This window comes from Protopterus annectens, chromosome 9.part0 (assembly GCF_019279795.1).
Source record: "Protopterus annectens isolate FY-2018-M chromosome 9.part0, PAN1.0, whole genome shotgun sequence".
In the NCBI taxonomy this organism is placed as follows: Eukaryota; Metazoa; Chordata; order Ceratodontiformes; family Protopteridae; genus Protopterus; species Protopterus annectens.
The window spans coordinates 443,812,762-443,825,397 of record NC_056743.1 but is presented as its reverse complement, the minus strand read 5'-3'; the positions used below and the strand labels follow the sequence as shown (position 1 = coordinate 443,825,397).

General features: G+C 39.4%; 1 protein-coding gene across 2 annotated transcripts in view; it reads right to left on the bottom strand.

Annotated features, from left to right (window-relative positions):
* IKBKB (inhibitor of nuclear factor kappa B kinase subunit beta) overlaps nucleotides 1-12,636 on the bottom strand; it is a 1,482,168-nt gene that overhangs the window by 1,055,183 nt on the left and 414,349 nt on the right. For both annotated transcript variants that reach the window (XM_044082985.1, XM_044082984.1), the window contains one exon: nucleotides 8,468-8,556. In XM_044082985.1, the coding sequence (XP_043938920.1) occupies nucleotides 8,468-8,556 (89 nt within the window). The remainder of the gene's footprint in view (nucleotides 1-8,467; nucleotides 8,557-12,636) is intronic.

Below are 12,636 nucleotides of genomic sequence, written 5' to 3'. Positions count from 1 at the left end.
AAGACTTTTCACAAGGAGCAGTTTTGCAAGTTTCAGTTCCTGGCCAGGTTACTCCTCCCATCTCCCCTCCTTCAGTGGGCTACAGTCTCACATTTCCAGCTTTACTAGATTCAACTATTTAGTCAGCTTTGCATGACAATAGACATAAAAAAAAAAATCACAGCCTGGTGTGACACTAAATCTGTTCCCTTGTATGTCTCTGTCTCCACTTCTAAATAGGATTTCCCAGAAATAAAATAAAAAAAGCAAACGTATCAGTCCAGAGTTTAGGCCAGTCTATCCATTTAAAATGTGCACAGTAAAATATTCAACTTATAAAATGCATTTTGGCTGATGACATGGTTATCTTTACATAGTTATTCTCTTATAGTACAACCTGAAATTATGGTATTTAATGATAAATTTAACAGTTCTCAATTTCTTAACAATGACTTCCCAAGCCTCTGATGTGACCTAGTACTTGTTCTTACTATTGCTTTATCCAGTTTGTCTTAGTTGTATACCTGTAGCATGTCTCTCATCCTTTCAGCAACAGACTCCTGGAGAAAACTTCCAAAGCAGATACTTGTATTGAAAGAGCAGCAGCAGCTGTAGCAGTGAAACTACACTCCAAAACAATGTACTCAAACATAGTACTGACAAATACAGGGGAATGTATATGTCTGAATCAAGCAGTGATTAAATTGCTAGGGACTTCAGTGAGCACAATTTTACTCTTAATCTCTCCATTCCATAATCCATAACATTTGCACCACACTTACAAAGGCACACCTCCACCTTCCACAAACACAGCTACCCACACCCACACAACATACCAGTCAAATTTAAGGATTTTCCCACCTCTCTGCAAAACACTGCTGTAATGGCTTTGGCAAACAAATGAAAATGATTGAAGGGTGTTGGTTCAAGACTCCCATCCATATCTCTCAACAGTACAGATTTTTGCAGATAGTCCAGATTTTTTGTCCGTTTTTCATAAAATTGCAGTTTTCTGTCAAATCATTGGCAAATCATTGAACACTGAAGTCAGAAAATTGACAGGCATTTGATTTTCAGACTTCATATCCTTAAGAAAATTCACTCTAATGCAAAACCTGTTTATCAACTTTCTAAGTTTGTAAGTGCAATATTTATAAATTGTCCCATTTTTGGGCCTTTGTCCCCTATTATTTATGGCCTTGTCCAGATTTCTTGTTCTATAATGTTGAGAGTTATGCTGCCATCCCTTCCTACTGGAGCCAGTCCACCGCACTTGCACAAGTTTTCCCCTCTGCAGGGCAGCAAGTAGGTGACACACACACAGACACACAGTAAATCTTGTTGTCCATGTTTATTCTTTTCCTTGGTTTTGTTTCTCTTTCTTGTAATGTTACTTTTACTCATTTTTTCTCCTGCCTCCCATATCTACCCTAATTACTTCTAACAAATACTTTTTCTCACTCTTTCTTCTCTTCCCCTCCTCCTCTTTATCCACTATTTGAACTTTTCCACTCTGACATTTGCTTTATGGGTAAATAATGAACTGTAACCCTTATAATGTTAGCACATTTCAAGGCTACATAATATTGTATTTAGTCTAATAATAGGTTCATGGGTAGTTACTAGGCTATCGGCCTAAGTAAGCCTAGCCAACAAGTTTCCCTGGCTTATGCCCCCTAAGAAAGTTATTTTCCTGTGCCACTGTCAAGCAGAGCCACAGAAGTGATTCCCGGGGTATAGTTTCCCATCTCCCATCCACTCAAAGATTTTTCTTGAAAAGTGCTAATGAGGAACTTTGCTTGACATAGATGGGTAGCTTATTCCAGAGTATGGGAAGTCTCTGGAACAGGAATCTCTCTCTCCAGCATGTCCTGTTTATTGTGGTGACAAGGTTTAGGTCCCTAGAGCATGTATCTCAGAGGGATTGGGATTTCTTTAGGTGTAGCATGTCCAACAGCTCTGAGTTTGACATAGCTTTATATGTTAGGCAGAAATCACCTCGGAGTAGGTGATATGCTACGGTGTAAAGCTGGAATTTTTTTAGATGGTCAGTGTAGGACATCCGTTTGAGGCCAGTAATCCACTGAGGTACTTCTGCAGCCTTTCCAGCTCGAGGTACATTCCAAAAGGGATATTGTACTCTATAATGGGTCTAATGAGTGTCAAGTAAAGGGGAACAATGACCTTTTTTCCTGGATGAGAACCCTTTTGTGATGAGGTGTGCCAAGTAGGACTTCCTGACTACTGTGGTGAGGTTATTATCAAAGGAGAGACTACTGTCCACCTGGGTCCCAAGGTCTCATCACACATTCGGTGTTAAGTAGACTACCACCTATGTGGTAGCTCACGGGTACAGAGTTTTTACCAAAGGGGATGACAATGCACTTTTTGGCATTGACCTTGAGGCCATGGCTCTAACACCAGGCATCTGTCTCAGTGAGGCCCTTCTGTAGGATGTTCACATAATTTGGGGACTGTACTATGGCTCCTAGTTTGCAGTCATCTGCGAACTTCATTAGCCAGAGGCCTTCTGTGTTAGCTTGTACTTCAGAGAGGTAGATACTAAACAGGAGAGGCCCCAGGACTGAACCCTGTGGTACTCCACTTGTCACTGGTTTGATGTCAGATTTGGAGTCTGCAACTTTTACAGTGTGGGTTCTGTCAGTGAGTCAGTTGGCAACCCATCTTGTGACATAGGGATTTATACTTAGTTTAGTGAGTTTAGCTATAATTCCAGAATGGGGGATGTGTAAAAAGCCTTGGCGAGGTCAAGATAGGCTGTGTGAACCACCTTAGCCTCATCGACTGCCTCAGAGAAGTCGATCAGGTTCAGGATGCATGATTTGCCTTTCACAAACCTGGACTGGGTGGGATCCAGAGTTTGGAGGTTACCAATGTCTTTATGAGTTCCATGATAATACGTTCCATGGCCTTGCAGACCAAACTCATCAGGCTAATGAGACAATAGTTGCCGGGATCAGTGGTGGCTCCCCATTTGTGGAGTGGGATAACTGTTGCTGTGCGCCATTCAGTGGGCACAAAGCCTGATGTGAGGCTATGATTGAACCTGGTGCTTTTCATGTAAAACGCAGCCTGGGATGTTGTTCAGTCCCATGGATGATGTGTTTTTGGCTTTAGAGAGTGCAGCTTTTACCTGTGTAGTTGTGATTACAGGGACTCTGCATTCTTCCTGTATAGATATGGGCCATTTAGGGTGTGAAAGGGTGATAAAGTTAGCACTGAACCTATCTGCCAGGATGTTGGCAGTATCAGTTGGTGCTGTAATTTTCATGCCTTTGTGCTGTAACTCAGAGCAGATCTGGGTGTTGCCATTGAGATTCTTGACATAGCTATAGAATGCTTTGTGGTTGTCCTTAGAATCAGTGGCGATTTTATTTTCATAGCTAGCTTTGGAGGCTCTTATAAGGGATCTCAGCGTCTTACTGAGGCTGACCAGGGAGCTCCACCACTCATGGGATTTTACTCTCTCTTGCAACAGTTTCTTCCTTCTGTTGTACAGTTTGTTTATGGCAGGGGACCACCAGATTGGCTTCCTTATTTTGGAGGATAGCTTCTTGGTTCCGTTTAGGATAGCACGATCCATGCACTCATGTAAGTGCTTATAGAGTGCATTTGTGTAGGATTCAGCAGTCGTAACTGTATTGGCCGTCTGAATGGGTGTCATGAAGGTCGCCGCATCTGTCTTAAGCATGAAGTTGGCTTTGGAGAAATTTTTAACTGCGGTTTCCTTAATGTGGGGTGGGGGCGGGATATGGATATCTAGGGTGATTAGCTTATGGTCGGATCTGACCAACAAGGAGTTGACTTTGGGTGTGGAACACCGGTCACTCATGTTGGTAATGACTAGGTCTAGGATGTTGCCCTTGGTGGGGGTGTAGATAAGTTGATCCAGGGCACTGGAATTTATGAATTCCAGAAAGCATTGAGCGAAGGAGTTGGTACATGAGTAGTTTTCCCAGTTAATGGTGGGGTAGTTGAAATCGCATATTATTAGGGTGGTTGAACCCTAATATTTTCCAGTATATCAAGAAAAGAGGAGTGGGAATGCTGGGGCATGATGGGGGATCTGTAGCAAGCTACAATTTGGATTGCAGTTTTGCCCAGAGTTAGTTGCACTTGGATAACCTCGGATGCATTATGCTGAGCAACTAGCCTGGAGGTGTGGATATCCTTAATGAATATGAGCACACCTCCACCTTTGATGTTTCGGTCCAGGTTACGTGGCCGAAAAGTGTGGTATGAGTTATAGCCTGGTAGTGCAGGTGTGCTCTTTGGAGCCTTGAACCAGATCTCTGTCACTGAACAGGTATCGATGCTCTCCATTTTAAGGAGTGTCTTGAGTGAGTGCATTTTGAGATTTAGACTTCTAGCATTGAGTAACATTACCCTCAGTTTTTGCTTGCCTGTTCCTGTTACATTTGAAACAGGTCTAAAAAAGGCACTATAGGGGCGGCAAGAGCCTTAGCCAGTATCCAGAATCCCATGGGTGACAGGTGCAGGCCATCTCTGGCAAAGCATCATGGTCTGTCGACCATGTCGTCCCAGGCAGACAGATACTGGATCCCCTTAGAATGACACCAGAAACATAGCCAATTGTTGAAGAAAATCATTTTGTCCTTGAACTGCGGTATCATTCTGGGCGATGGCAGAATGCTACTCAGGACTAGGGTCATAACTAACTGGGCTACAAGATCTATAGACCTATGACTGAGGTGTGTTGGGTATGTTGTTTTGCCTAATATATATATATATATATATATATATATATATATATATAAATATAATTTTTTTTCTTCATGACAGCATCAAGGAAACATTTTCCTTCCTTCTGTGTTATTTTTTTCTTAAGTTTTGTATTTTTCTTGGTATATTGATTTTCTTAGGATATTTTATTTTTTATTTATTTTCCATTTGTTTACCAGGTTAGTCCGTCTGGACACAAGATGACCGTTTTCAGCGGAGGCTGGGGGAGAAAAGCTCCAGATACATAGTAAACAATTATAAAAAATAATAAAAATAAATTATACAAACATAGCTATTTTGTACAAAGAGCATAGAAAATATAAAAGGAGTAAAATCAGAGTTTTACAATTGATGCAGCATACACAGTGGTTAGAATACTGAGAAACAATTAAACAAGATTATACAACAAATATACAACTGCTTGAACAAATTCAAATAGAAGTTTCCATAGACAAACAGGGTCAAACTAGAAAGCATAACTATATTGATATGATTTATATTGCATTTATCTCGTTTTAATGATGGTATATGTGTATTATTGTACGTGCCATATGTGCACAAATATTTGTATTAACCTATATATTTACAGTATATTGACAAAGTACTGGGTCACATCAGAGGCTTGGGAGGTCATTGTTAAGAAACTGAGAACTGTTGTAAAGCTTGGCATTGAATACCATAAGTTCAGGTTATGCTATAAGAGAATAACTATGTAAAGATAACCATGTCAGCAGCCAGAACGCATTATAAACTGAATGTTTTACTGTGCACATTAAGAAATGGATAGATTGGCCCAAACTCTGGACTGATGTGTGTGCTTTTTTTTTTTTATTATTCCTGGGGAAATGCTATTCAGAAGTGAAGAGACATATAAGGGAACAGTTTTAGTGGCACACCAGGCTGTGATTTTTTTTATGTCTATTGTCATGCAAAGTTGACTAAACAGCTGAATCTAGTAAAACTGGAAATGTGAGACTGTAGCCCACTGAAGGAGGGGAGATGGGAGGAGTAACTTGGCCAGGAATTGAAACTTGCAAAACTGCTCCTTGTGAAAAGTCTTTTATCTCAGTAATTTGTTGACACTTTTGCAAGTTTCCTTCAGAGACTGTGTAGTACATCAGTAGGAACAACATTTGTAAAACTCAGCGCATACCAGTCAATAACACATGAGCTCTCAAACTTGGCATTTTTTCAGGTGGTCCATTCTAAGTGAATGGAAGTCTAGTCTGACAACAAATCGTAGGGCTATTTGTTCTAACAGTCTGTGTATTGAGACAGATATTTAGCTTTCCAAAGGAATCACAATGTCTGCGCCCCCATGAGGGCAGACAAGAGAAAAAAAAAATTAGGAAAGAGCACTTATTTTGCTGCAGGCAGCTTTAGGAAGTGCAGTAAATCATGGCAAGATAAAAAATATATGTTTTTTCATTGTTTGCCCATAGTGGTCCTTTAAGAAAATACTACAAAATACTGATCTGCATTCTCCATCATTTCCTGGTATTGGAATTAATGGAATACCCCCATTGTGTGCAGTAGGTATATGTGCATGTATCCAACAGTCAGTAACATTTATAAGCTTTGTGTAAATAAGACAGCAGAAAAAAATAATGAATTAAGGATGCCAGGCTGGGGTTCTTTGCTCAACTTAAACCCAACATCTATCTTTGATTTTTGTAAGACGCTCATCTCTGATAAAAAAAATGTTCGGTACTTATAGTTCCAATGGCTGCAAATGGCAGGAGGAATTACAGCAAAATGATAAGAATCACAACAAACCGTCCCAATAATGAGTCCATATGAATATCGAGCACAACAAACTGTCCCAATGATGAGTCCCAGATGTCATATGATGATATCCACAAACAACTGTCTGTAATAATCATATGAATGATCGAAGCACAACAACAAACTGTCCCAATAATGAGTCCATATGAATATCGAGCACAACAAACTGTCCCAATAATGAGTCCATATGAATATCGAGCACAACAAACTGTCCCAATAATGAGTCCATATGAATATCGAGCACAACAAACTGTCCCAATAATGAGTCCATATGAATATTGAGCAGGCTGGGGATGAAGGGGGGTTTCAAAAACAACTGTAAACATGAATGATAAATTGTCTTTCTGTACTGCATATTAAATAAATTCCCAAACTCCATCCTGAAGTTGTTGCTGCTTGTGATTCCACAAGTGATCCTCAATCACTTGATTTACTGTCCATATCTCTGGCTGACTTCCAGTCACTGTCCATTAAACCTAATGTCGCTGTATCATTAATCCTTTCTTCCAGTTGTAATGATGATGAAAATATCACCGATGGTGAAGAAGAATCACCAAGTCTTATTTCCGACTAGGATGACATTGCTGAATAAGTAGACTTAACTTCCAAATATAACAACGATGGCATTGTTGAAATGTCTCTATGCTTTACTTCCAGATACAGTGGTTTCCAATTGTTTTTGTCTGGTGCAATTGGTGATTGGTTCCATATCTTTGAGAGGAGTGATGTTGGTGGCATTTATTGACATTCATCACTATGGATGGCATTTTTGATATGTGACACATGAATCCAGGTGGGTAGTCCTTTACATTGGGAGGCAGTGGTGGTGGTGGTAAGCAAGACCAGGAAGGGTCCTTTCCATCTAGTTTGCAAGGACTTTCATCTTGTGGAAGTTCTGATGAAAACGGTATCTCTGAGCTGCAAGTCATGCTGCACAGCTGAAGTAAGCTGTTTCTGTGCTTGTAAAGGTTGCCTATTGTGATGCTGCAAAACAGAGTGGAGACATTTGCAATACAGAAAAACAGATTCACAGTTATTTGTCTTTACCTTAATGCTTTTAACCTCTTGCTTAATATTAGCCATGCATGTTCTTTTACAGGTACAATGTTTTGTGAACAGCCAGTGTATTTGTGATGTATGTAAATCCACCATGTATTACGATTCTTACAATATAAGCTGTACAAGCCCAGTAGCCTTACTTGTGGTTGAAAAGTGTTGCTTGACCAGTACATTTACCCAATTATTAAATGCAAAATGAAATAAATAAAAAATTTATTATTCTGCATTTTCTTAAAATTATTCAATAGCTTCTTACATCTTTTTTTTTGCTACAGTATCAAGTACCAGATTCCACACTGTTCTTAATGGGAGATTCAGCTATTTTTATCTATCATTTAACCATCCATACCTTAAATGGATCATACAAATTCACCTTTAATAGGAAAGGTAAACTTAAACACATTCATGATTATGCACATTGTCTCGTGTCACAAAGCAGGAGCCATCATTTTAACAAGGTTCACTATGTGTACAATGCATAGCAGCTGAAGATCTAGACTGAGTACTTTGCCCTTCTATGAGGTCCTCTGTTACAAAATCACCCACTGTGACCCAGGCAGAGGTAGCACAGCAATGGCATGACCCTGGTGTTCCGGAATACACTCAGCTGGAATACATCATATTTCCTCCTTCTGCTACCTAGCAAAGCTGAATAAGGTTCACTTCTGCAGTGATGTTGGTGGGCAGTTATTTGGCCCTGTAGGCTGTAGGACCAGAGATGCACATTTCAGCCAAGCTCTCCTTTAGTTCATTCAACAACTGAAATTCAGTCCAGTTTATGATACAATACAAGTACTTAATTCACACTTCCACAAGCTTTTGTCAGATACACCCAGGGTCTAATTCCAATTACTACGTATTACATTTAACTGCAACTCACCCTCTGCTCTCCCTGTTGTAACACAATGTTTTCTGGTTTAAGATCTCGGTGAATGATTCTGTTTTCATGAAGATACCTCAATGCAGATGCTGAAGGGAAAAAACATAACTTTTGGTTAATATTCACAATGAAGTATCATCATTTAATGAAGCACCATCAGCACCCTTTGCACAATGCATTATACATGAAGTCACTGCTGCTCTTAATTCCTTTATCACTGTTAGAAGTAGCACTGCGTACTACAATGCAAGTATTTCCTTTCCAAAGAGGAAGCCTGAAGGTGAGCACAATGCAAAACCAGCTCTGTTGTTCTGCCATCATCACATCAACTGCATTGCTCAGTGAGTAACTCTCAGGTGGGTGTTTGACTACAGAGGTAAAACAGAGCCAAGTACATTAGTGAGTTCACAAAAAAGACAGCACACCAAAGTGGTGGGGCTCAAGCTGCAGGTAAGTATTTAAAACGTATTACCCCCCAACTCTAAGTTCTGAAATGTCAGGATCCTGGAGGAGTGAATCCACTCAGGTGTGCTCATCAAACATGGAACCTCCTGCACCACTTCTCAGCATCAAGATAGGTAACAATGACCAAAAGCAGGTACAATGCCAAGCAGGCATCACCACTCCACTGGCAGCAAAAGGCAAAAAGAATTCTTGGACGGATTTGTACAATTTGTACAAGTCACTGAAAAGCACATTCACTGAACTAGGTTGCTGCAAAACAGTACTCTTTCTTACCTCTAAAGAGTACTGAACTTGAAGCGGACTGTGTTAAGGGAATGGTCTGCAGGGAATACTGCTCTGTGCAAAGAGTGTGGTGGTTACATCATATCAAAACCTAGCTTTATATTGCTGTTTAATGTAATTTGGAAAAATGTGTTTTGTCTGAGACTACATTTACACACTTTGCAACTAACTGGTATGGATCTGTAGGCAACACATATACAATTATGATGAGTCAAGGTCACTGCACAAAGCTAGTAACAAAAATATATTTCAGCTCTTCCACGTCAAATCCAAGAAAGATTTATACTCACTTGTATGCATCACCACAGAATCCGAAGGTTGATGCCTACACTCTTGAGTTAATGGTCTTATAAACCAGCTTGAACTTGTTTTATATTTAATGCATGATGCTACTATGAACACAAATGCCCACATTAATAAGCCTAAATTTTAATGAAAGGTGTGTATTTAGCCGAGTGATACCCTCTGAGATACAGTGGTGTACATATACATACATAAATCCCTACGGGGCCAGATTCAGAGACTGTCTGCATAGCACAGAAGCAGTGCACTATGAAATGCAGGGGAAAAGGCAGCCATGCCATTAAAATAAAACTCTGTATATGTTACTGCTTACCAAGGCATTTCATACACAGTACACATACAAATGGGAAACACTACAACAACAAAGAGCAGCACTGTGATGCAAACATACAGAACAGCAAAGCTGCTTACTGAAACTGCATGTGTAACTCAGGATACATAAGGGGCAAGAGCTTACTCATTCCTGTGGAGGAAACGCAACCAAGCAACTCCATTAGTGGCAAATGTATGCCTGGGCCCATCCCCCTTCAGATCCATATGAACAAATGCACATTACTATTTGCACTTGTATGAAGAAACATATAAATATATACATATGTGTATGTTGAGTATGTGTGTCTATACACACACACACACACACACACACACACACACATCTATATCTATCTAACCTGTGTGTGTGCAGATATATCTATACATAGCGAGAAAAAGAAAGATTTTATATATATATATATATATATATATATATATATATATATATATCTAAATAAAATGATATAATGTGTGTGTGTATGTTACCTTCAGTTTCCCGACAGACTACTTCACCGACAAGCATTACACAGACACGTCAATTCACCGACATTTCCAAACCCAATGTTAACTGCGGGGTTAGTAAACACTCGGCCATAAACTTGAACTCTGCCTTTACCCCCGCGGTAGCACTTTCTCGGAGTTGGTATATTTAGTATTTATATATATATATATATATATATATGTGTGTGTGTGTGTGTGTGTGTGTAGATATATATATATATAGGTTTACTATCATATGATCGAATGCGATATAGTGTAAATTAAAATTAATGACCACCCTAACTGCGACAATCTAAAACTCAACAATCTCAATGAACGTAAGAATATCATTTGCAGTGTGTCATTCGACATTAAAGGTTTTGCTATTCTGCCTCTGAACTACTGAATGATGATGAGATGAATGGTGACATAATGATGTCATACTAACGTGATGGGCCAGTGGTACAGTATTTAAAATGCAGCTGTATGAGTGGGATTAATGGTGGTCTGAAAAAGAGATGTATCACATTACACAGAACAGGCCTCTGTAATTATAAGCATACAATAGAACATGACATTACTATATGTACGATCATTTAAATTGAACTACAATTATCATTTGTAGGTGTGTAACAAACTCAATGACTGACAATGGTAACACCATTATTCCCAGTAAAGTTGGAGATGTATACCACACAACACTGTCACAAAAAGGCAAAAGTATATTATGTATTGATGGGTATCAATATTATCTGGGGAAAACTGTAGGCAACAGACGTTACTGGTGTTGTACACGGAAAAGCAAGGATAGATGCAAAGGGCATTGCATAACAGAAATGTCAGTTGATGGTGATATTCTGAGTAAAAGCAATGAACATTTTCATGCACCAGATGTGTTAAAGGTATGGGAACGTACTAAGAGAATGGCAGAGCAAACATTGGAAGACCCATGCAAAATTGTTTCAAAGGTAATGGCAGGTACATCAAGTGAAGCTGCAACATCATTACCCAATACTGAGGCTTTAAAGTAGACAGTCCATAGAATACGGTGCCATAAAAGTATAATAGCAGCCAGTGGTTTAAAACTGCTGAAGGATATCTGCCTGGAAATGTTAACTATAAAAATGTTTCATTTCTAGTAGAACACTATACACTCCGTAGTGGAAATGGAGAACTGGTAGTCTTAACAACAGAGAGCAATTTACGACTATTATGCGACTCACAATTTATTCTTGTAGATGGAACATTTTCTATAAGCACTAGGGAGTGTAAACAAGTGTATTCTATTCACTGCAGTCTAACAGGTGGCCCAGGAGGAAAGGTGATACCTGTGGATTATGGCATTCCTCCATGTAAAACGGAAGACTGTTACAATCACTTCTGGACCTGTGTTCTGTCACTGCGTTCGCGGTTTTTTGATCCAACACTTACACCACATATGATACTTAGTGATTTTGGGAAGGGGGCAGTTAACAACATAAGTCAGTATTTACCACGTAGTAAAGCGTGTTGGTTCCATTTGTGCCAGCTAATCTGGGGTCAAATACAAAAGTTGAATTTGGCTGCTCAATTCAGTAACGATACAGATTTTGCTATTCTATGTAAGCAGATACCCACAATAGCTTTCATAAACCCTGACTTTGTGCCGTCAACCTTTAACATTCTTGAAGCGCAGATGGCCGACAATGCTAAGGCATTATGTGATTTTTTTAGACATAATTACATAGTAGGTCAGCAAAGGAGATATGGTATACGTAATAGTACATTAGAGAGGATTCCACCACTGTTTGATGTTAGTTTTTGGAATCAGTGGGATACTTGCACTCTAGGGTATCCCCATACACAAAATGCTGTTGAAGGCTAGCATCAGAGGTTAAGGAGCTTGTTGGATAAAAGGCAATTGTATATGCTGGATGTTCTGCATGCTGTGACACTTGAGCAAAATCATGTAGAAGATTTAAAGACTGGATATTTATGCTGTGTACCCTCATCCCCGAAAAAATGTAGACTTGCTGATAAAGAGGCGGTGTCTGAAAGACTGCTTTCACGACAGGAGGAGTGAACCCCTGAAGGATTTTTTAAGCTTGTTGCACATCATTGCTCATTTTGATAATGTGCAGATATGCATAAATTACTAATGGAAACATATTTTATTAACGAATACTTCATGTGTCAGTACATAGCATTAACTGTCACTCAGGGTTTACATTCCACTTCCCTTATCCTGCTGTACGTGTTGTACGTTATTCCCTATTATAGTGGCATAAAGCATAGGTACACGGATTATTTCCATGTTTGACTTTTCATTTCATAAGATAATGCCATAC